At 42.1% G+C, this 24,645-nt stretch overlaps 1 protein-coding gene across 1 annotated transcript in view; it reads right to left on the reverse strand.

Annotated features, from left to right (window-relative positions):
* Positions 1-18,376, reverse strand: part of LOC123795134 (mitochondrial adenyl nucleotide antiporter SLC25A24) — a 50,326-nt gene extending 31,950 nt beyond the window's left edge. Inside the window, exons 1-3 of the mRNA XM_045801628.2 lie at positions 18,009-18,376; positions 3,622-3,748; positions 293-380 (exon numbers count right to left, since the gene is read on the reverse strand). Of these exons, the coding sequence (XP_045657584.1) occupies positions 293-380; positions 3,622-3,748; positions 18,009-18,191 (398 nt within the window). The 5' untranslated portion in view covers positions 18,192-18,376. The remainder of the gene's footprint in view (positions 1-292; positions 381-3,621; positions 3,749-18,008) is intronic.
* Positions 18,377-24,645: the final 6,269 nt, after the last annotated feature.

Genomic DNA, 24,645 nt, shown 5'->3' on the forward strand with positions numbered 1-24,645 from the left:
AAAATGCTTAGGCTCCTTCTCCAGGGATTTAACACCTTACTGCCATTCCACTGCCCCAGGGGCCTTCCTTGCAAGAGAGAATCCAGTCTGAGCTTACACTTCCCACTCCTACACCTTAAATACATACATACAAAACATAAAGGAAGACAAAGGAAGATCCTGAACACACATAATGAGGAATGGTTAAGGTGTAGAAAGCTTTAAGCTATACTTAAAATGAAGATCTCTAATACAAGATATGAAATTTAATGTCAAAGAAACCCCACAATTGCCAATAAGATAAAGAGCTTACCTTTGAAGAATCAACTCTGCTTGCTGTTCAGAAATAGTTAGACCTAGTATCTGGAGAGACTGGACAATTTCGGAAGCCTCAATCACTCCTTTAAAAAAATTAAAAAGAGCATAAACTCAGACTCAGAATGGATAAGGATCTTAGAAATCATGAATTTCAAATCTCTCATTTTGTAAGGGAAAACCGTGGACTCGTTAAGGCAAAATTATGACTCTGGGTGAGTTACAGATTTGCTTAAAAACATATTGCAAACACCAACTCAAAGTTTAACAAATACACTAAACAAGTACACAGACGTTATCTCATTCAGAAATCATGAAATCTCATCGGTAAGTAATGATATTGCATCTAAAGAAGGGACTGAGAGCTTATGTAGCCTCACCGAGTACAAAACATTAAGCACCAGCGGGACTGAGACTCAAATCAAGACACTCTGACTTCAAAGTAAATTCCACTAGGCTAGGATCTATTAATTTCACACGAATGCATTTCTACATTTTAATAAGTGACCAGGCAATTTTCCTACTTGTAAAGATGTGTTGCATGGGGTTAAAAGGCAGTAGAAAATGACTAAAAGAAGCCAAAGAGTGGGGACTACTCTTTTGAGAAATCTGGCAATAAAAATAAAGTGGGGATGGCAGGACAATGGAAGAGGGCAGATTATTATTATTAGACAAATTTGACCATGTTTGTAGATAGAACGAGAGGAATCAGAGGAGAGGAAGAAAGAGAAAATAGAAGCAATAAACAGGAGCGATAAATACTGCGTTTCCCTCAAGCAGCTCACAGACTCTCGACCCCAAGACCAAAATGCATGAAACAGGAGGAAACCAAAGAAAGCATGAGAGGGTCTGACACCAAAGAGTACTAATGGCGAAGTTCTCCAGGAAAAGAGGAGGACAAAGATAACTGTTAGTGGTGAAAGCAAAGACTTCATTTAAGAGAAGGACTCTGAAGAAATCCCAGGATTTGGAAAGAATTTTCCTGGGGAGACGAAAAGAGAAACATGAGCATCTGCACAGTGTAAAAACAGTTAGAGGGATCTACTTGTTGGCAATGAAACTCCTTAAATGCCATTCTAAATATTCTCCGTTATAACCGCACTCTTAAAGAAATACAGTCAATTCTCATCATTCTTGGTAGTTATGTTCTACAAGGTCACTAGGAACCCTGAATTATCGAACCGTTGTTCTTATGTGGAATACAGGGTTAGGTTCCCTGAGCCTCTGGTCACAACATATTCACTGACCAATCAATATAAAACCTTGTTGGTATAAAACGGTGCTATATGTGTGTATAAATACTATATAACACCATATTATAGGGTTGATTCTATAACATGGAACTCATGGCCAATAATACTACAACTCATGCCTGAATGAAGTACCTTCTTGCATTTAGCAATGCCAGATGGCACTTCAGCACTATGCTCGGGAGCCACGGTGAACAGCAAAACCTCCAACAAAAAGCAGAAAAATGCAAGAAACATGGCACCCAGTAGACTGCAGAAGGACACCTGTTTACAGTATGAGAGCTCTAACAAGAAAGCAGGGCATCATTTTCTCCTGTCTCAGCGAGAATTGGGCTGGCCAAGCAAATGAAGCCAAGTCCATGAAGGACGGCCAAAATGCTGCAAGCACAGATTTGGGAGTTACTTTTGGGGTTAAATTTTAGCAAGTAGGCAAATTCTCAAATACACAATCCGCAAATAACGAGAGACTGTTTATGCTTTGCTTGAAGAAGTCTGATACACAAAAACGAACTTATAATGAGAAACTGTTGGAAAATCTACAAACAAGATAAAATAAGTAAAAACTGTTTTCATTTACTATAAATGTATCACAAAATTTCACCTTCAATTATTTCCTCTGGTGCATGTAAAGTTTTCTGAAATGGACAACTGATATGGGCGCAACTTACGTACCGGGATGATTCACCCCTGCTTATCTGGCAGAGGACCCTGAGGTGGCTCTCTCTCCCAGCTACTGCCTGCCTTCACACTACGCAGACCGACCTACCCGTGTGACTGAATTGTAGTGGGCTCAGGATGGGATGAAAGTTTGCAGAGAGGTAAAGCTGGTTGTAAGAACTGAATTTTGCTACAAGATGGGACTAAGGCTAGACTTGGAGGCATGTAGTGCAAGGCTTCTAGGAGGTAACAAGTGTTCAAATAGCACCACTTCCCACTACAAACTCAACTTCCTGGATGAGTGTCACAGACTGGAACCATCATCAAATCCATTCAAAGGGGTTAGCTGTGTGAAGAAATTTGCTTTATACCTAACTAAAGTTAATATTCAGTATAAACAAGGGGCCAACAAATTACAACCTATCAGCCAAATAAGGCCTGTTGCCTGCTTTTGTAAATAAAGTTTTATTGGAACACGGCCATGTTTATTCAAGTACATATTATTTATGGCTGCTTTTGCACTATGATACCAGAGATGAGTAGTTACAACTGCGAATGGAATGGCCCTGACTATTCATATACAAGGAGGAGCTTGAGGATGCATTTTAGTTTTTTTATAAAGTTTATCTTTTAATTACATTTTTGTATGCATTATAATTTTTTAAAATAAATTCCCTCTTCCTATCAAAGGCTACCTCTAGTGATAAGGGTTTCATGACTGCTTCCTTTCTCCTACTGTGGCACTTGTTTTTTGCTCTACACACTGGGACTCTAACTTTAAACTATTAATCTAAAGAATGAAACCATAATCCTAATCAGAAGATACATATTTAGGGGTGCCTGACTGGCTCACTTAGCAGAGCATGTGACTCTTGATTTCAGGGTGGTAACTTCAAGCCCCACACTGGGGGTAGAGTTCACTTAACCTAAAAAAAAAAAAAGATACATATTGAAATAGCTATTTTTTCCTCCCAATTTTCATGATCAGAGAGTAGTTGCCCTAAAGTAATTCTTTCAAAAAGATTATTAAATCTAAGATAATCTGAAAGTTTTTTAAATTTTAGAATATATAACATTATGCCTATACATGAATAAAAATAAATATCTCTTGCCCAGAGATCAAGGAAACCTAATTATTATTTTTAACCTATAACCTGAAGTCAAATCAGCACAATATTCTATAGTGAACATATACACACAGCCCTAGTCACAGTTTTTAATTCAGTAGACAAAGCTATGCATAAGTTTTCTTCACTAAAAACATAAATTCTGCAGAAAAATCACAGTACTATGAAAAACAAGTACTAAAACTACTAATAATTATTTTCCAAAAAAAGAGAGACTAAACACACATTGTTTTACACTTTGGGAGATATGAGAAGTGCTTCTTCATAGCTGGTGATGAACACAAAATACACACCATCATTATTTTTGTCCAAACTCTTAAAAGCCAATTTCATTTTTTTCTCATGGTCTTTAAGGTACTTCATAAATTCTTCAAAATCCAGCTTCCCATCTTTGTTGATATCACCAGTAGTAAAGATTTTCTATAAAAAAGAAAAGAGATTTTTTTAAATAGGCTAAAACTACTAAATTATTTGGACATACTTACACTTCAAGCAGATTGGCTGTTTTCCTGTAAGACAGGCATTTTATAAACTCCAAGATAAAAAACACACACTTCACCTAGTGTGAGACTTAGATGTCTAAAACAGTATTTTTCCTGAGATGCCTGGGTGGCTCAGTCAGTTAAGCCTGGGACTCCTGACTTCGGCTCAGGTCATGATCACAGGGCCGTGAGATCAAGCCCCGTACGGGGCTCAGCAATGGGCAGGGAGCCTATTCAAGATTCTTTCTGCCTCTCCCTCTGCTACTCTCCCCTCCCCCCACCCATGCACGTTCTCTCTCAAAAAAAGCAAATACATTTCTATTGTCACTGAAAAATACTGTTGTTTAATTACTTTTACAAATTACATCGAGGATCGTGTTCATCTGAAAATTACATCCTGATTACTCAACACATACCAAGATGTGCATAATCCAAAAGAAAACGGCACAGCATTCTGGGGCCCCATTTATGTACTAAAGTTTCATTTAAGAAGTTTATATTTTGGTCAATGGAAATATCAGGGAACAACTATCATTTTGGACATTACAAGTTAAAAGACATCCCTGAGGGACGCCTGGGTGGCTCAGTCGGTTAAGCGCCTGCCTTCGGCTCAGGTCATGATCCCAGGGTCCTGGGATCTATTCAACATTGGGCTCCTTACTCAGCAGCGAGCCTGCTTCTCCCTCCCGCTGCTGCTCCCTCTGCCTGCTGCTCCCCCTGCTTGTACTGGCTTTCTCTCTGACAAATAAATAAATAAAATTAAATAAAATTACATTAAAAAGACCTCCCTGGCCCTATCTTTGAACAGCTTGATTTTTTAACCCTTCTTATGGTAAATAAGGACTCCAACTTACAATAATATGAAAGACTAGGGCTTCCCCCTTTGAATTTTCTCTTGTATTCCTCTGTAGAAATAAATGAAGACCAATCAAATGAGTTGGAAGTGGGGACAAAAATTAGGGCAGGTGTCAGGTATCAAACAATCTCTGACCATTTGGGGCTGATTATTACAGAAGTTATTTTGCTTCCTGGATTGTCTCTAGAGATAGCAGTCTGGCCTCCTGTAAGTCTGACTTATAGCAAGTTGGTTCCCTGCTATAAATAAAGATACCCCATCATTATTTTTGTCCAAACTCTTAAATGCCAATTCCATTTTGGCATTTGGCAACCAGAAAAGGGGTTGGTTTCCTGAGCGGGTTGCTCTAAGTTGTGGGTCAAAGTTCAATTTTAAATATGAGCGAACTATTCCCCATACTTGTATATTCAGTCTCTCACCCTCCACAGTAAAAAGCCAAATAAAACATCATTCAAAAAAACCTACTATCAGAAAAAAAAAGTTGTATCTTTTCTTTCTTATCATTACATAATGTAAGTACCATTTCTTTTTTTTTTTAACTGATGAATTCTTAATTTATATAAATGAATTTTCTATTAGGGAAGCTGGAGACATGTGGGAGAAAACTCACATCAGAACCCTCTAAAGACGTCACCATCACCTGAGGAAAAGCCACATCAGTATTCCCCTGAAATATAAGGTTCTGTGTGGTTGATGAGTTAACTCTTCCTTGGTTTTAATATGTGAGCCCTCAGTCACCACTGGGTATACAAACCCTTGATATGCCTCACACCGTATCTTAAAAACCAAAAGACAGATTTGCAAAAAATTGTTTTGATAAGGAAGAAATGTGTTTCAAAGAACTGAACTTGCTTATGGCATAAGCCAGAATTTCTTATAAAAGCTTAGTTTGTATCAAATGAACAAATACAAGTCACACTTGGAAATCTAAGCACAAGAATAAAGGACATTTAAATAAGCATAAAGGGGGGGCGCCTGGGTGGCTCAGTCAGTTAAGCGTCTGCCTCTTGTTTTCGGCTCAGGTCATGATCTCAGGGTCCTAGGATCTAACGCCACATCGGGCTCCCTGCTCAGTGGGGGAGTCTGCTTGTCTCCCTCTCCCTCTGCTCACTCTCTCTCTCTCAAATAAATATTTTTAAAAAATTAATAAATAATAAGCATAAAGGATATTTAGTTTTAAAAAGAAAAAACTTCAAAAAATTTAAAAAAAAAAGAAAAAATACCACTTCCATTTTCATTTTAGGAACTACAAAAACCAAGTGAACTTTACAGAGATACCATTTTGGATTGGCCTGGTCCACGGCCAACAGCCAGTCCAGGCCTCTGATGCCACAAATGAGAAAACTGAGCTGCAATGCTTGGCATATAGAATGTGGCCAAAATACAGCTGTTAAGTCACTGAACGGACGATGAAAGTAAAGACTCAAGCTCACACGGCTCGTAAGAAGAGCTTTACTAAATCTTAACCCGACAGAACTCAGCCAAGAGATTTCTGAGCACAAAGTACCAATGATCTGAAACGAATTCAACAGTCCTCGCTCTCCCGAATCTCCCACCCAGTCTACTGGTGTAAACATCCAAAGAGCAAATATAATTGGAAAGTAATCATATTCAATAATAATTTCCAAACAGAAAATAACTTGGACATAGAGGGATAGACATATGTATCAGGCATTACAGACTGAGATGTAATCTGTAATCTAGGCGGTTGGGAAAACAAGGGATTCCCAGAGGAAATGATGCCTGAGCTCAGTCTTTAAAAGTGTGCTAATGATAGCATGCTAGGAGGAAAGGTCAGAACTGGCGAGACCCTCAGGGTACAAGCCAACAGACTGAAAGCCCTCCTTCCAGGAACAGAAACCAAAAGGTAATATTAGATCACTTCTAACTACCACCCCACTCCCAAACACACATATAGTGATTATCCCAATCCCCCAAAGTGGGGAGGGAGCATCATTGGCCTAGATGCCCATCCAGGCTACTAATAACAGGTGAGTACATTGAACAAGGTGACCCCCCCCTCCAAACAAGGTGGTAGCCAACATCTTGACAGCAATTTGAATTTGGAAGTTTTACGAGAGCCAGGGGAAATAAGAAAAATGCTTGAGAAAAGTGTTAGCTGTGTCGTCAGTCTTAAAACGGTAAAACGTTGGTAATTAACATGAAAGCTATAGTGGGTCCCAGGTGAAGCTGGGTAAGGCGTCAATTTGGCTTCCCCTCTCCCCGCCCAAGGCATCTCCGGGGCTCCCAGCTCCCACATCTCTCTGACCACAGCCCCACTGAGGCCCACCTGCCCTTCCTCCAGGAATTCAATGACCCCTATATCCCGCAGGCCTTCCTGAAGCTCAAGGATATCCAGGGTCCCATCTTCATTATGGTCCAGGTACCGAAAGAGTTCTTCGTAGAGGGCATCCATTTGGGATGCCTCCAGCGGCAGGGGCGGTCCACACTGTGGCCCCCCGGGAGTCTCCCAGAGGGAAGTGAGAGGGAGGAAGGCGATCCTGCCCACCACACGTCCAGTTAGAGACCTATGATAGCAGTGTCCCCCCACCAGGCTCCTTCCGCGAGATCAAGCGCAGGAAGGGGAGGGCCCATCGCAACGGCTCCGGCGCAGAGGCTCGAGGTGCCTCCGTGCGCCCGAGCACCTGGCTGCACGGCCCGGAGCCTCCGCTGCGATGACCACTGGGGGCCTGACCCAGACACGGAGGCCTTGGGCTGCACTCCTGCGCCAGCGGATGAGACGCCCAGGCTCTCACCCCACTCCAGGAGGAGCCTCGAAGGGATAACTCATGTTCTTCCCCCAGAACTTCGGGGAAGACCTCTGCACAGGGCTGTCTCTAAAGGTAGAACTTCTTTTTAGAGAAAAGTGGGTGGGGGAATGTTGGGACGTGGGGTGTGGGGCCATATTGACGGGTGGGGAAGTCCAACATTTTTAGAAGTTATTTCCTCATACCTTCTTCGAAGCGTTCTTCTAAGGTTGAAGCACTCAATAGTGTGGAGATTAGGAATTGGGGACCTAATGAAAATCTGCCCAGTAGGGCCTTTCCTTCTGCGATTCTACCCCCCCAACTCCCACCCCCAGTACTTTATCTTCACCCCGCATCTGCAGTGGTTCTACAGCAAGGCTACTCTAACCACCAGGGTCCCAGCTCTCCCCGTACAGGTGTTGGCAGCACACTCAGGAGGATAATCTCAACAATGGGCAGAAGTGAAGTCAGCTGGGATCGCGCAGGGAAGTCAGGAGGTGTTCATAAACAATGTCTGAGGCTTCTTCTTAATCCCACTCTTCAGAGCCACTGAGGGCTCCGGCCTCCCTACACGTGTACTGATGGTCCCTGACCAGCTCCACTGAAAATGTGTAGGCGTAGTTTCACCGTAAAAAATCCACTTTTTTCTGTAATTTATTTTCCTAAATATGGAGTACTCTTTAAAAAGCTGAATATTAAAATTCACGTGGAACAACAGGAACTCACTCATTGCTCGTGGGAATGCAATAATGGCACAGCCACTTGGGGAGACAGTTTGGCAGTTTCTTACGAAACTAAATACACTCTTCCCTTATAATCCAGCAACCATGCTCCTTGGCATCCACCCAAAAGAGCTGAAAACTTAGGTCCACACAAAATCCTGCACACGGGTGTTTAGAGCAGCTTTATTCATAATTGCCAAAGCTTGGAAACAACCAAGATGGCCTTCAGAAGGTGATGGATAAGTGAACTGTGGTCCATCCAGACAATGGAATATCATTCAGTGCTAAAAAGAGTCGAAGCATTAAGCCATGAAAAGACAGAGGAACCTTAAATGCATATTACATATTACTAAGTGTGAAAGAAGCTAATCGGAGAAGGCTACATACTATATGATTCTAGCCACATGACATTCTGGAAAATTCTGCAAAATTATGAACACATTAAAAAGATCAGTGGTTGCCAGGGGGTTGGGGGAGAATAGGCAGAGCACAGGGGATTTTTTTAGGGCAGTGAAAATACTCTGTAGGATACTATAAAGATGCATACATGTCATTATGCATTTGTCCAAACCCAAGGAACACCACCAAAAGTGAATCCTAGGGTAAACTATGGACTTGGGGTGATAATGATGTGTCAGTGTAGGTTTATCAACTGTAACAAATGTACAGCTCTGGTGGGGGATGTCGACAATGGGGGAGGCTGTTCATGTGTAGGCGCAGGGAGTCTCTGGCAATCTCTATAACTTCCTCTTCATCTTGCTGTGAACCTAAAACTGCTTCAAGAAAATAAATAGATTCTTCTTTAAAAACTCACAGAGAAAATTTAATCGGGCCATTACCGATTAGCTCTTGCTCTACTCACTCATCCTGTCAAGCACTGACAACATACAGAGGCCTGTCACGCGTCCGTGACATGCCCACAGGTCTGCCTTTAGAGGGAGGTTGCACCATAGTCAGTTCTAAGTACCACCGTAGGCTTTGCAATAAACGCCCCCCCCCCCCAGAGTGCTTGAGCAGTGGCAGACATCTGATGCCGTTTCACAAGACATGCTGTGGCCCAATCAAGAATGAATTCTCCCCCACAAGAGAATTGTACAATCCACGGGGCCCTGTGCCCTGCAGACAGGGCACGGAGCCAGAGTCATCGAAGACAGACATCCAGGTAGACCCATGAGTCCAGGGGTCCGAGGAGAAAAGACAGAAGTCATGGCCCGAGTAATAAGGGAAACAGACTGACAGAATTTTACACAAGTGACAGGAGGGAGCAAGACAGAGCTGATAGTCTCATCTAATAAAAGGGCAACTATTATTGTTGTATGTAACAATTCCTTCCACTTTTACAAATTACCCTGTTCCTTATTTGCTTATAATTACCCCCACCAACGCAAACAGTCCTCCTATCCAGAGAGTTGTCAGGACACAGTTGAGGGACGGTGTCGGTCTTGCTCACTCTTATATCCCCAGTGTATTGGTGATACAGTCTCTGGCACTATTCAAAAACATTAACTGAATGAATTTAATATTTGTACTACTTACTGCGTAGCTCTTATCATTCCTAGTTTACATTCGAGGTTTCCAAGCATGACATAGCTCACTCGAGGTCGCAAGTGTAGCAAATGGTGAAAACATCTGAACCCTGGTCTGAGTCCACAGCTCATAATAATAACCACTGCACACACTGCACCAGCGAATGAAGGACATACAATGGTCTACATTTCAGAGTGAGGCATCAAACTTTCTCGACAAATCCTCTGTTCTTTTCACAGATCCTGTCCGATATAGACTTCTCAGTGTACTCTATGTGGCCCTTATAAAGATAATATCTTTTAACTCAGAGTGATCAAAAGGAGTCAAGCAGCACCGTTACAGTATGTTCCCTTGTGGGAGCTTATTTCTAAACATCTTAACTGGAATATTGATAAAAAACATAATAAGTCTGACTGTGCTAGGGTAAAATTATGCAGGTGAGCTGAAGCCTTAAACAAATGGGTAATAACTGACCAGGCAGAAAAGAGGAAGTGAGAACAATGCCAAGCAGAGAAAAGAAAAGAAAGAGACAAATGTCCACGGTCAGGGAAACAGAATGTTAGGATTTGGGAAGGAGACTAACAGACTGCTACCAAGGTGAAAAGGGTATTTTATGCCTTACGAAAGAATTCTTCCATTTTTTTCACTCTTTCCAAAATAAAGAGCCTCAAAGAAGGGTAACATCAGATTTTAGAATATAAGGAGAAAACACAAAGGGTACAGATGTTATATATTTTAGAACATTTGACATAAATATAACTGGAATTCATTGTTCTTCTTGTACCGTAATCTCCCTGCTATGATGCCTTAAAATATACCTCTATGACTTCTCTATCACATTTCCTTTAGTAATAAAGTTCCTAACAATGAAAATGCCAATGAAATAAATCCCTCCTCTTAACAGGAATTATGTTATGGAGTGAAACCCTGAAAAGAAATTCCATTCAAAGCAATACACATTTGCTAAGCTACTGTTTTTGTATATGACCCTATTCCATCTGTAGTTGTAAAGAGAAAATTTAAAGACAGAGAATCAAAACAATCGTAGAATGCCAGGGTGGGAAGAGCCCTTAAATCAGGCTGTCCAGTCCGACCACTTGGCAGACACTGCCTAATCGTTCAGCATACACTCAATACCTGTGGAGACAGAGGGTCCTCTAGGAGCCTGTCATCTAGTGCCTGTGACATCACATTTTAAAGGCTTTTTTACATCAACTTTTATACCCAGTCACATAGGATCTTGATAAAAGCTCTGTCCAAGAGTCATGGAAGATACTTGCATTAAGAATAAGGAAAGTAGGGGTGCCTGGGTGGCACAGCAGTTAAGCGTTTGCCTTCGGCTCAGGGTGTGAACCCGGCGTTATGGGATCGAGCCCCACATCTGGCTCCTCCGCTATGAGCCTGCTTCTTCCTCTCCCACTCCCCCTGCTTGTGTCCCTCTCTCACTGGCTGTCTCTGTCAAATAAATAAATAAAATCTTTAAAAAAAAAAAAAAAAGAATAAGGAAAGTAAACCAAAGGTTGAACGACTTGACCAAAGCTACATAGTCACACCAAGTATAGAACACATTGGCCAGGAAGCTTTCCTTCTTACTCTCAGCAATCCTCTCTGTTTTAAGAGTCCCAGGCCCCTGGGGCGCCTGGGTGGCTTAGTCATTAAGCGTCTGCCTTCAGCTCAGGTCATGATCTCAGGGTCCTGGGATCAAGCCCCGTGTCGGGCTCCCTGCTCAGCAGGAGGCCTTCTTCTCCCTCTCCCTCTGCTTGTTCCCTCTCTCGCGGTGTCTCTCTCTGTCAAATGAATAAAAAAAAACCTTAAAAAAAAAAACTCAAAAAAAAAAAAAAAGAGTCCTAGGCCCCTTATGATGATAACTCTATCCTAAGAAAGTTACAGACAGTTTTTGTGCACATGAAGATACAGCAAACAACTTAGTTTTAAAACTGCCTGCAATTTACCGGGCTAACTGAACACATTTGTCAAATCAGCCAGCTCTGAACTCAGATACAGGAATATCTACAAAACCTGTCCCCCTTTCTCCTCCACATACTAATAAAAGAGGTGCCACAAAAATGATGCCAAGATTGGAGAAGTAAGAAAAAATATCTGTAAAATCCTATTGAGCAAGATCCACTTTTTTCAGTTTACTGCCTTAATTCTACATCTGGGAAAATTTTTGTTTTGGGGGTTTTTATTGGTTTTTTTGGCCCTTCACTGTTCCAAATTCTTCCAAGCCTAAACTGAAACAAAATAAGCATACTTCCAGCTAAAACTGCTGACTCTTCATCCGTTTATTTTCCTCACGATTTCCATTTGAGTAAATTAAAATTCAGATATTTCCTCTATTCTTTAATGTTCTAAAACCTGTTCCTTAGAGTACCTCAAGTGATGTCCAAACATTGGGACTGTCTTTGAGAATGTTCTAATGTGGCCTTTGACAAAAAACCAACATTAAGGAGGAGGAGGATGAATACAAAATAGAAAATACCCCAAAAAAGCAGAACTTGCTTTGAAGTCTTTTCTCTTTCCTGGGTAGTCTTAGAACACTTAGTGATAGTTAGCTATTATATCCCTTATGCCTATTTTCTACACTCTACTTTTATTTTCCATATTCTTTCCATTTAAGGTCTACAGGAACTTAAACGGAAATTTGCTCTCTTCTAAATGCTAAATTCATTACAAAAGCTTGGAGTCGTGTAGAGGAGATAAAATCAGGTGAAAATCTAGAAGGATTTCGCTTTAAGCTGGGTATCTGTCTTAGATGCAAACTATTATCTTGAAGCCTTCCCTTGAAGAATCACCTCATAGTTCTCACTTCTAGATACTCAAGTACATAATCTCCCCAATCCTTGACATTACGCAAACCCTTGACCTACGCTTCTGATATCTTCCCCCATAAAGACTGACCATGTAATCCTCATTCCAAGTATTTGGTTGGCTACTGTTTCCCAGGCTTGCCTCAACACCCTCTCTTCCTCCATCCATTTCCCACACACCCCCTCCCCCAGAGTGCTCTTCCTAAAACTTAAGTCAGCCTGCATCTCTTTCTTACTTAAAACTCCCCAAGACTCCCATTACTCATATAAAATCCAAACCACTCATCAGGCCCAAATTGTCTTTCATGACCTGGCCCCTGTCTGCCCCTGATATGCCACTATTCTTCAAGAAGTCCAACCAGTCACTAGGTGAAAAGTCAGTGATATTGAGGCCTCCTATTCGGAAAGGGGCGCTGGCTCATCCCCACAGGAACAGGTACCTCTTCCAGGTAGGGGTTTCCCTTTCCTGCCACAAAGGGTTAGATAGCACCACAATCTGGGGCTTACAGAACACCTGACCCACAGGCATGAAATCCCCACATGACATAGCATCTATCCGGGGAATCTGGGCCCATGACCAAGAGATCCATTGGCCATATCATACACCACACCATCCAGAAGCAGCCATCCTCCCAGGATGCTAGAATGGCCTACAGAAACCATAACTGAAGCACCTCCAAGGAGATAACATTTGGCAAAAATGAGTTGCCGGCCTTCAGGATGCAGTATATGCACTAAACGAGAGACCTCTGTAGGGCTCCAGGCCCCCAGGATGATGAATACATGAGCCCAAGAACCGAGAGGTGAAAGCAGGAGTGGTCCCACTCACTAGCGCTCCCACTGACCCACTGGGAGACTTTCTGCTTCCCACTCCCACAACTCTGGGCTCTGCGGGGTTTGTTTCTGGGCCCCAAACAGGACATAGTCTTGCCAGGGAATACAGCAAGGGTCCCAATGAACTACAAGCTACAACGGCCACCTGGACACTTGGAATGCCTTGTGTCCAGGGACAGACGGGCAAGAAAAGAAGTCAGCGTCTTAGGGGGTATACACAACCCTGGTCAGCAAGAGATAGGGCTGCTTTCCCACAGTGGAGGCAGAGAGGACTAGATAGGGAACTCGGATGGCCCATGGGGACACCACACGCTGCCTGCTACTCCACTACCCATTATCACTGCGAACGGGCACACGCAGCACACTGGCTTGAGAAGCGCAGACCCCTCACAGAGGAAGGCGTGGGGCACACCACCAGGAGTCACGAGGACCTGCAGAGATCACAGCGGAGTAGGAGTGGAATTTAAAGCAGACGGTCAAAAAGGGAAATCACAAGTACCAGCGGTGACTAACTGAAGCAGAGGGGACTGTAGTTTGTCCCTCTGACCTCCCAGAGAAAGAGAGGCAGAGAACAATGAGGAAGTGCTCCCCAAGCTGATACGGAGACGCAATCTGTGCAGCGGGCTCTGGTGGCTAGCTCAGATCGCCCTTTCAGAGAACCTGCCCTGGGAGCAGAGCTGAATGACAGCCTGCCTGCCCCACCTTCGCACCGGCCCTGCGGCACTCACAGCGACTGGCCCCCAGGGTAGCCAGCCCCGGGCAGCCAACGACAAAGAACTCCACTAACTGACAGCATTTCCCCCAGGGACGCCCCACTGGCTTAGGTGACACTTTCTAAGAACTATGCTTTGGTCTGAGGTTCTTCCCAAATCATTCCTTCTTGAACTCTTCTAACAGGGTAAGTTAAATTTGTGTCACAGTCTTAAGACTTCAACTGACTTCTTTTTTCCTCTCCCTTACCCTTCACAAGCATCTCTCCCAATATATCTTTTGCACCCCCAATCCCATCTTGGTTTGTGCCCCTCAGAACTGACTGACAGTACCAAGAGTGGTCCAACACAAGAGGTGGTAACATGGGATTTGGAAACTGGCTCACTCACCAATGGGGCAAGAAGAATGTCTTGCACAAAGTGGGAGCCCAGTGCTGACAATTTCCCAGTGGTGACCTGGGAAATGACTGTTGGAGGGCAACACTCTGGTAAAAATTCGGGAATTTGAAAAACATGCTGGAAGGGTAGGCAAGAAAGTCTACTGATAAAAGGATCATGTCACCAGGAGGGTACTAAATGCTCAATTTGAATACACCAGCAGCATAGTCCACTGTATTTATTAAAATATAAAAGGGAAAACTGACAGAATTATAAACAAAAGTTGGCAAATCCTCAATCATAAAGTTTTTGACGTCCCTCTTTCCATAGTGATTGTAGTAACAGTAAGTAATAATTTGCAGGCTAATGGCTAACTGACTGTTTATTAGATTTCAGGCATTTTTCTAAATATTTTACATATTTGAATTCATTTATTCTTCACAATAACCCTCTGAGGAGGTACTAGTGTTGCCTCTGTCACCGATGAGGAAACTGGGGCTAGAGAGATTAAGAAACTTGTCCAGACAGGGGTGGGGGATGGGCAAAAAGGGAGAAGGGGAGGAGGGGGTCCAGGCTTCCAGCTATGGAAGGACTAAGTCGCCGGGATAAAAGGCCCAGCATAGGGAATATAGTCGATGGCACTGTAATCGTGTTGTATGGTGACAGATGGGAGCTACACCTGTGGGGAGCACAGCAGAACCTAGAGTCGTCGAATCACTGTGTTGTACACCTGAAACTAACGTGATGCAACAACTATGCTTCAATTAAAAAAAGAAAGAGGGGAAAAAAATTGTCCAAAGTTAACTAGTGAGTAGCAGAACCAAGATTTAAACCCAGGCAGTTTGATTAACTTTTTCTTATTATGGCAACACTGTGGAGCCAATAAAAAGATAAGCAGTGGGGGGCAGGGATGAATAGGCAGAGCACAGGATTTTTAGGGCAATGAAAAATCTTCTGTATGATATTATAATGATGGATACATGTCATTACACATTTGTCCAAACCCAGAGAATATACAGCATCACGAGTGAATCCTCAGGTAAACTATGAGCTTTGGGTGATAACGATGTGTCAATGTAGGTTCACCCTTGGTTAAAAAAAAGTACCATTCGGTTGAGTGATGTTGACAATGGGAGAGACTGTGCATGTCATATGCAAGGGCAGATGGTACATGGGAAATCTCTGTACCTTCCTCTCAACTAAACTTAAAATTGCTCTTAAAGAAAAAAAAAGTCTTCATAAAAAAATATATATCTTATTTTAGCCAGTATTTCTTGATATCTTGCAATAGGAGGATCTTTGGTCATCTTGTCTTATACATGCTGGAAACAGAAGCACTAACAACTGCTTCACAGTTAAATTTTCTCTCTTTTTTTTCTGTAATTCTCTCAAACGAGCCATTGCCTTATTTAGGCTGTTTCAAATCACAGCCCTAAATCTTTTTGTATTACTGTGCTTAGATGACTAAGACATGACCCTCATCTTTGAGATGCTTGGTCCTAGTAGAGGGCACAGTCAATAACTAAAAATGACACCTTTTGAAAATTATAATAGTACTGACATGTGAGACCAAGGACCTACACATAGTAGGGTGTGATCAACTCTTCCATAGAGGGTGGTCCGGAAAGACTCATCTCAGAGGAGGTGATATTTATAAAAACAAAACAAAAATGAAAACAAAAACCTCTTTTCCCCCTAATCATAATACACAATTATTTTTAAAAATTGAAATGCAAAAATTGTGAAGAAAAAAGTAAAAAAGTAGCTCCTACCATCCATAAATAACCATTACTAACATTTTACTGAAGAAGATACCAGTCAAAAAAGAGTGCTGGGATTAGTTAATATCTAGCATAAGCACAAGGAGTGACATTATATATGTGTATTTGTATGATTAAAATACATTTTATGCTTCTGTATAAAATACCTATATATGACAGTGATAAATACATGCCATACTATTGTATGTTTGCATACACATGATTTTATACAATTTACTTTATAATTTGTTCATATAGAAATTTTGGAAAATTAAACACTTTTTATTCCTGATTTTGAGTTCGTATTTTCTTAATCAACCTTGCCAGAGGCTTATCTATTTTATTCATATTTTCAAAGAACCAACTGAAAAAGCATGTTTTTGGAAATTTAAAGCACACATTTAAATAATTCATGGGTCAAAGATGAAATCACATTGGAAATTAGAAAATACTTGGAACTAAACAAAAATACAAACTTGCGGGATGCAGCTAAAGAAGTGATTAAAGGGGGGAGGTAGGTGGGGGGGAATGGGGTAACTGAGTGATGGGAATTAAAGAGGGGGCACGTGATGTGAAAAGCACTGGACATTATTCGCAACTACTGAATCATTGAACCCTACACCAAAAACTAATGATGTACTATATGTTGGCTAGTTGAATTTAAAGGAAAAAAAAAAAAGAAGTGATTAAAGGGATATTGTAGCTCAAAATTAAGTAATCAAGCATTCAACTAAAAAACTTAGAAAAAGAGCAAATGAGTAAGCCCAAAGAAAGTAGAAGGAAATACACAGAAATTAATGAGAAAATTTTAAAAAGAGACCATCAGCAAAAAGTACCAAAAGTTGGTTCTTTCAAAGTATAAGTAAAATAGACAAATCTTTGGCAAGATTGAAGTGTGGGTGGTGGAGCTGGATATCAGAAATGAAATAGAGCAGATAACTACACATATAGTCAGAACTTCTAAAAAATCGTAAGTGAATATTATGAACCTTGGAGAAAATAGACAGTTTTCTAAAAATTGTAACTTACTCGATCTGACTCAATAAGAAATAGTAAATAAAATAAAGGGACCTACTAAAGACATTGAACGAGTAGCTTAAAATATAACTGTGAAACAGTTGTTGGGTCTTAGAGTCTAATCACCTTCCCTCTTGGGATGGGGAATGCCACGGTGTCCTCTTATGTTTCAGAGTGGTTGGCGAGGTTCCAAGTATCTCCACCCTGCTGAAGGGGCTGAACTTCAGAGACACAATTAAAATGACTCAGAGAAGTTGAAACTGCTCAGCGACCGGCCAACCCTTTAGATCAATTTATGCACTTAGGACATTAAGAAGGTCTTAAACAATGGAATGTTGCCTCTCCTCAACAGGAAGTTGGAGGAAACATGATTGGTTTTCAAAAGTTCTGAAACACTAGACAAAACTAGCTGGTGTAACAAAGCAGCTTCTAAGAGATGCAAAATGTGAGCCTTTTTACAGAACGTGGGGGGGGGGAGCCAAACAAAACCTCGATTAAATGCTTGCAAAGCTGAGAGCTAAAATAAAATTCTTGATCAAATTTTGCAAAAAGGCAGGTGAAGAACCCGGGATGCATTCAGACCAGAAGTACTATGGAACAGCGTTTTAAATTGTTACAGTGGGCCACAGCGTTCGCGGCACTAATGTCATTCGGAAAAATACCGGTAGGCTTTCAGGTGTTGACGCGCATCGGCCCCGCGGAAACTGGCCCGGCGCCCCATTCCCGAGCTTCGGAACCCATTCGCGGGCTGGAAGCCACAGTTCCGCCTTCCTGCCGCCCGCGCCCAGAATCTCCGCAGCCCTTCCGGCCCCTCCGGCCGCGCCCCTCGGGACCCACCTCCTCGGCGTCCTGGCCCAGGGGGATGCCCAGGCTCTTGAGCCCCTCCTGCAGCTCGCGGATGTCCACCACGCCGTCCTTGTTGTGGTCCAGCCTCTGGAAGAGGGTCTCGTAGCGCGTCGGCGGCTCCGCGTCCTGGCAGGCCGCCGCGGGCAGCACGAAGCCCCGCAGCCAGCGTAGCATGGTCCCGGAGGCCCGGGGCGGCCCAGCCCAGGGGAGTCACGGGGACGGGCACTGCCGGTCGCGACGAGGACCCGCGCGACGGCCGCCGCCTGGCTTCGAGGCGCCCGCGGCGTGCAGGGCGCAGGAGCAAAGACCCCGGCCCAGCCCGGGTGGCGCGCAGGGAGTGGCCGCTCGCGCTGCTACTAGGGGAGGAGCTCGCCCGGCGCCGGCCTCCGCGAGAGGCGTGGAGGGGCGGGCCTGGCGCGGCCTGGAACCTGCAGGAAGTGAAAGGGCTGCGGGTGGGTCCCGGGAGGAGCGGTGGGACCCGGGGAATGAGCTCTGCTCGTCCCCGGTCGAGCTGTCAGAGGTGCAGGGTCGAGGAGCAAGCCCCCCAGAGGCCTTGGGGTATGGCATGTGCTGAATGAGTGTTGGGGAGGGGGGAAAGGGCAGTTCGAAGCTCGGGTCACTCAACTTCAAGCCCCCTTCCCGAACAGCTTGGGAGTCTTTGCAGCCTGCCAACAGGTAGTCAGTCCCTTCCGCGCGGAAATTGGGACGTGTCGGGCGGCACAGATCTCGGACCTTTTCGTGAGGCTCCACGAATACTACATCTCTGGGCCTGTTTTCTATCGACAAAAATGAGCAAGTTGAGTGCTTGCACACCTGGGTTGGGAATTCTGCTTTAAGAAGCAGAGGCCTTAAATCTGAGAGCAATTTAAAAAACAAAGGAACACCTAAAACTAATGCAATATTACCTGTCAATTATACCTCAATAAAACTGGGGGTCAAAGAAAGAGAAACTCAAGGCTCTTTGGCAGAAAAGATCAAGGTTCATCCAGGTAGGAGGTGGTAAAGAAGGACTACTCTGCTTTACAGCTTAGTATGATCTGCCCCCGATAAATCACAGGGAGCGTCTGCCAACGGCACTTGGCAGCAAAACCTCAGGCCCCTGTCTCCCAGGACGGATGCAGTTACAAGCTTAGGGCTTACTTCATAACATGGAATAAGATCAGGGTCATTGGAAGTCGAAAATGCCAGGGTCCTAATCCTTCCGCTCTGTAAACTTGGAAATGCGGCATAGCCTCCCTGAGTAACCTCTTACCAGTGAACTGAGAGTATGAATATCTGCCTCATAACAGGGTCGTATATTGTATGCGAAAGGTCTTAATACAAGTGCCAATCAAATGAGATATCCTTAACTGTAACAATTCTCTGTTCATTCACAGCTGCTTAATAGAAACTGTCGTTGCATTCCTTTGTCTACAGGAGATACAACTGGGTACTTGAAAGGCTCTCCTTACATCCTCTGAATCACTAAACAAACACTAGTTCTTCCAACAAAACCCAGAAACTCAAACCCTGAGTTTACTTCCCTTCATACCGTTTATATTTATATATTTAAGGCATATGTGAATCTAGAGTTTGTAAATTGAGGACTGTTTAGTTAAAACAGTGTGAGACCAATTTATTTCTTTATATTACTTCCAATTTCCACTCTTAAGATTAATCCTCTTCCTTGGAAAAGCCTTCCAACGTCATCAAATTTTATATCTGTCCTTAAAACCCTCTTTTAACCTCCACTGTGGATACTCTGTACTCGGAGAGGCTGCTTGAAATAATCATCCCAGACTTGAATGGGTTTTGTGGCGGGGGGGGGGGGGGGTTCTTTGGTAGTAATCAGAGGAATTGCCTGTCAAAATTTTGACTGAGAAAACTCATGTTCACACAAAAACTTGTACAAGAAAGATTATAGCAGTTCTGTTCATGATCACCAAAACCCAAGAACAAGCAAAACGTCCTTAATGGGCGAATGGATAAGCAATCTGTGTTGCATTCATACAGTGGAACACTACTCAGTGATAAAAAGGAATAAACTACTATACAATACACTACATGACATTCTGGAAAAGGCGAAACTACAGGGACAGAAAACAGACCGGGGTTGCCAGGGGCTGCGGGGTGGGAGGTGTTGACTATGTAAGAGCATAAGGGAGTTTTGGCGGGTGATGGGCACTGTTTAGGTTTTGATTATGGTGGTGGTCAGACAACTATGAGTTCGTTAAAATGCATACTACCATACACTAAAAAAAGGTTTAATTTTACTCTGTGGAAATTATACCTCAATAAGTCTGACCTTAATTAGTACCTGACTTAAGCATGAGTAAAATAGAATAAGAATTCATAGTTCAAAATATCACTGTGAAAATCAAAACAGTTTATGAGGTGTTACATAAAACTATGGGTACAGACCAGCAGCAACAATATCACTTGGCAGCTTTTGAGGAAATGGTCTCAGGACCATCCCAGGGATGCCTTTTGCGAGAGCCCCAGGTGATGCTTTCATACATTAAAGTTTGAAAGCTCTGCTAGTAAAAAGTAATACCCTCAAACTGTAGTTTGCCCACTAGTGCCAGGCTGCAAGTTGTTACCTGTTCACAACAAGCTAAAATCAAAGACTTAGAAGCATTTAGAAACTTTATAGCAGTTTTGATGGAGCACTTTTGTTTGTTGAATCTAGTAATAGCTCATGGATTGTCTTCTTAATTTCACTTTTCCAGTAAATCATTTTTACTGTATTTTTACAATAGTATCTGTCCACAACGGATTAAGAAAACACTGTTACCATACAGAATAAAAGTAAAATCAACAATAGAAACTTACCTTCATGAGAGAATAAAACTTTATATAGACATAAACATCTGCATGAGAGAGGGCATCCCTACTCATTTCTATGTTAATAATTCCCAAAGACCACTGGTTCCTGCAGAGGTCAAGAGGAGAATCCCTGAACTCACTCAGATTTCCTTAACCCAATTCATTTCTGTGGTCAGGACAGAAGTTGAGGGTTCAGCCCAGTTCAGCTTCCATCTACTTTTCCCAACATCTAGCTCTTTTAAGTACTACCATCTTCCATTGGGACAACCTTCAAACTTTATCACTTTCATCTATTTTGGTCGTCCAAGACCTCTTTCAGCACCTATTCTGAATACCTTGTCCTTAGAAAGAATCCACTTGAATGGTCATTCTAGATGTTCATAGTTTTAGCTAGTAAACAAGTTTACCTTTTTTTAATCTACTGGACCATGTAGTTATTGTGTGGTGCTAAGAAGACCAAAGTCTCAGCCTTTCCACAAGGACAAAATCCTGGTCACTGCTGTCTCAAATTTAAAGCAGTTACAAAGGGGGCTATGTAAGAGAATTTGATTGACTCAATATAAAGCCATCACCATCACTAGAAAGATAGTTTAATCATACAATGAATTTTAAACTTGAATAGCCTAGTAGTCTTTAGGAAGACAATAATCATTTTAAGTTTTGACTCTATCACATTAAGTGAAGTGAATATTCTCCCCAGATTTTCTGAGTCATTTAGGAGACAGAATCCCAGATAACAAGGTGAATTCTGTCTCTTGCTCAGCCTATCCACTACCCTTAACCTCCCAAAAAGTAAATGCAGACAACTCAGTCATAATTATGTCACTTAATTATTGAAAGTTTGTCATGATTACTAAATCATGTAAATACTTCCCATCCCAAAACAGTTGTGTCAAGTTCCAAAGGGCTTCAAAACCACATGCCTTACCACTTTGGAAATAATTATGTCAAAGATTGTGTTAAAATGTCTTCAGTTGGGGCACCTGGGTGGCTTAGTCGGTTCGGTTCAGTGTCTGCCTGCAGCTCAGGTCTTGATCCCAGAGACCTGGTATTGAGCCTCTGCCCAGCAGGGAGTCTGCTTCTCCCTCTTCCTCTGCCCCTCCCCCACTGCTCAGGCTCTCTCTCTTGAGCTCAACTAAATAAAATCTTTTAAAAAAAAGTCTTGTTTGTGAAAATTTACATAAATTTTTTCTGAAGGCTGATAGATTTAAAATGAAAAAAGTTTGCACATTTATTGAAGAATCAATAATCATGAAAAAAAAATTTTTTTAAAGATTTATTTATTTATTTATTTGACAGAGATAGAGACAGCCAGCGACAGAGGGAACACAGGCAGGGGGAGTGGGAGAGGAAGAAGCAGGCTCCCAGGGGAGGAGCCTGATGTGGGGCTCGATCCCAGAATGCCGGGATCACGCCCTGAGCCGAAGGCAGATGCTTAACGACTGAGCCACCCAGGCGCCCCAATAATCATGAAAATTGAATCAACAGTCTATACTTATATTTTTGCTTGTAAAGTTCACATCCATCTCTCTCCCCTCTCTCCCTTCCATTCTCCCTTCCTTCCTTCATCTCCAGTCAAAAGCCATTAGGCAGGCTTGAGGAAAGCTGCCCACCATGGGTCAAAGCTCAGAGAAAAAAAATGGCTGAGCAGGGCAGCAGTCTAATGGGTTGGGAGGCTGGTTACATCCAAGGGGCTTGAGCATATAAATAAATATAGTGAGGATAAAGAGAGCCAGGCTTCTTGCTGTCAGAGAAATGAGTTACAAATATGCAAAGGGGAAAGCTAGAAAGAACTCTAGAGTGTTGCACTTGAATTAGTGGTATCAGTGTGAATGCATGGTTTTAAATATTTTTGGATATAGAAATATAAAGGGGTTTTTGTTCTCATGGAGCATACAATTTAGTCAAAAGAGACAGAAAATAACTTAATCATACCTCCAGGGTTCTGTAGCTAGAAGAAGTTTGGGTTGTATAAATAACAATAAAATTAAGGATCTATAAAACAAGAAAATAACTGAATCATACCTCCAGGGATCTGTAGCTAGAAGAAGTTTGGGTTGTATAAATAACAATAAAATTAAGGATCTATAAAACAAGAAAATAACTGAATCATACCTCCAGGGTTCTATAGCTAGAGAAAGGTCGGGTTGTATAAATAACAATAAAATTAAGAATCTATAAAACAAGTAAAAATAACAATAAAATTAAGAATCTATAAAACAAGAAAAAAACAAAGTATAAAACAAGAAGACATTCATTTTTTAATTATGTTGGCAGAGAGAAATTTACAATGCACATTTTCCCATTTTAAGATGTTCGTCACTCATTTTTTTAAATTTAGATTCAATTAGCCAACATTAGTTTCAGACATAGAGTTCAGTAATTCATCAGTTGTGTATAACACCCAGTGCTCATCGCATCACATGCCCTCCTTAATGCCCAACACCCAGTTACCCCATCCTCCCACTCCCCTCCCCTCCAGCAACCCTCAGTTTGTTTCCTATAGTTAAGAGTCTCTCACGGTTTGTATCCCTTTCTGATTTCTTTCCACTCAGTTTTCCCTCCCTCCCCTATGATCCTCTGCGCAGTTTCTTATATTCCACATATGAGTGAAACCATATAATTGTCTTTCTCCAATTGACTTATTTCACTTAGCATAATCCCCTCCAGTTCCACCCATGTTGATGTAAATGGTGGGTAATCATCCTTTCTGATGGCTGAGTAATATTCCATTGTATATATGAACCACATCTTCTTTATCCATTTGTCTGTTGATGGACATCTCGGCACTTTCTACAGTTTGGCTATAGTGTTAATCACTCATTTTTAAAACAGAAGTTTTTGCTGTTTTTTTTCTTTCATGCCTTTTTGCTACATATATTCAAATTTTGAATATCTTTTACGTTAAAGTTTGTCCACTTATGTCTTTGTGATGTCTTCAAACTTGCCATCACTTGTTTCTTTGTAGTAATGTCGCTGCACCTGTATCTTTGTAATAAGTGTCAAAGAGTTCAAGAGCAATTCAATTTGCAGAAAGTTCGTCTCTTCAGCACATTTTCAAAGTGTTATTCTCCTTCTGAAGGAAAAGCAGCCACGACTGAGGGAAACGACCACAACATAATGTTGCTAACAACTCAGTAGAGGGAGCTATAACCTAAAGATGAAGGGCGGTCGGTGCCAAATAGAAGCTGGGAGAAGAGTGCAGACAGGAGGGGATCAAAAGAAAGATGCTAAGTGGGTCTTTATTTTTAAGTCATCAATATAGTTACAGATCCCTAAACTACACTAACAAAAGATACAGACTAAAATATTATTTAAAACCGGGGTATAACAGCATACTTTTTCCCACTTAAAAAAATATTCTGTTCATATTCATTCATGGTGCAATCTAACAAAACTAAAGTAAATCAACAGAAGAAGTGTAATATATTTATCTTTGAAAGTTATTTTATATATTGCAAAAACAATGCATCGCATCAGCACATTTCCATCAATAACAGAATCAAAGTTTCTTCTGGAATCAGGAACTTTATAATCCCTGTGAATGATTGCTCAGTGACTCAGTCATCTATTTCAGCCCTGAAGTAACTAATGTAACTTTGTGCTCCAAAAAGGCCATGAGATGGTTAGCTATTTTTTTTTTAAGATTTTATTTATTTGTTTCACAGAGAGAGAGAGAGAGAGAGAGAGAGAGAGAGAGAATACAAGCAGGCAGAGCTGCAGGCAGAGGGAGAGGGAGACGCAGGCTCCCCGCTGAGCAGGGAGCCAGATGCAGGGCTCGATCCTACGACCCTGAGATCATGACCTGAGCCAAAGGCAGGTG

The sequence above is a fragment of the Ursus americanus genome, chromosome 12 (genome assembly GCF_024610735.1).
Source record: "Ursus americanus isolate L20-20 chromosome 12, mUrsAme1.1.p, whole genome shotgun sequence".
Lineage (NCBI taxonomy): Eukaryota > Metazoa > Chordata > Mammalia > Carnivora > Ursidae > Ursus > Ursus americanus.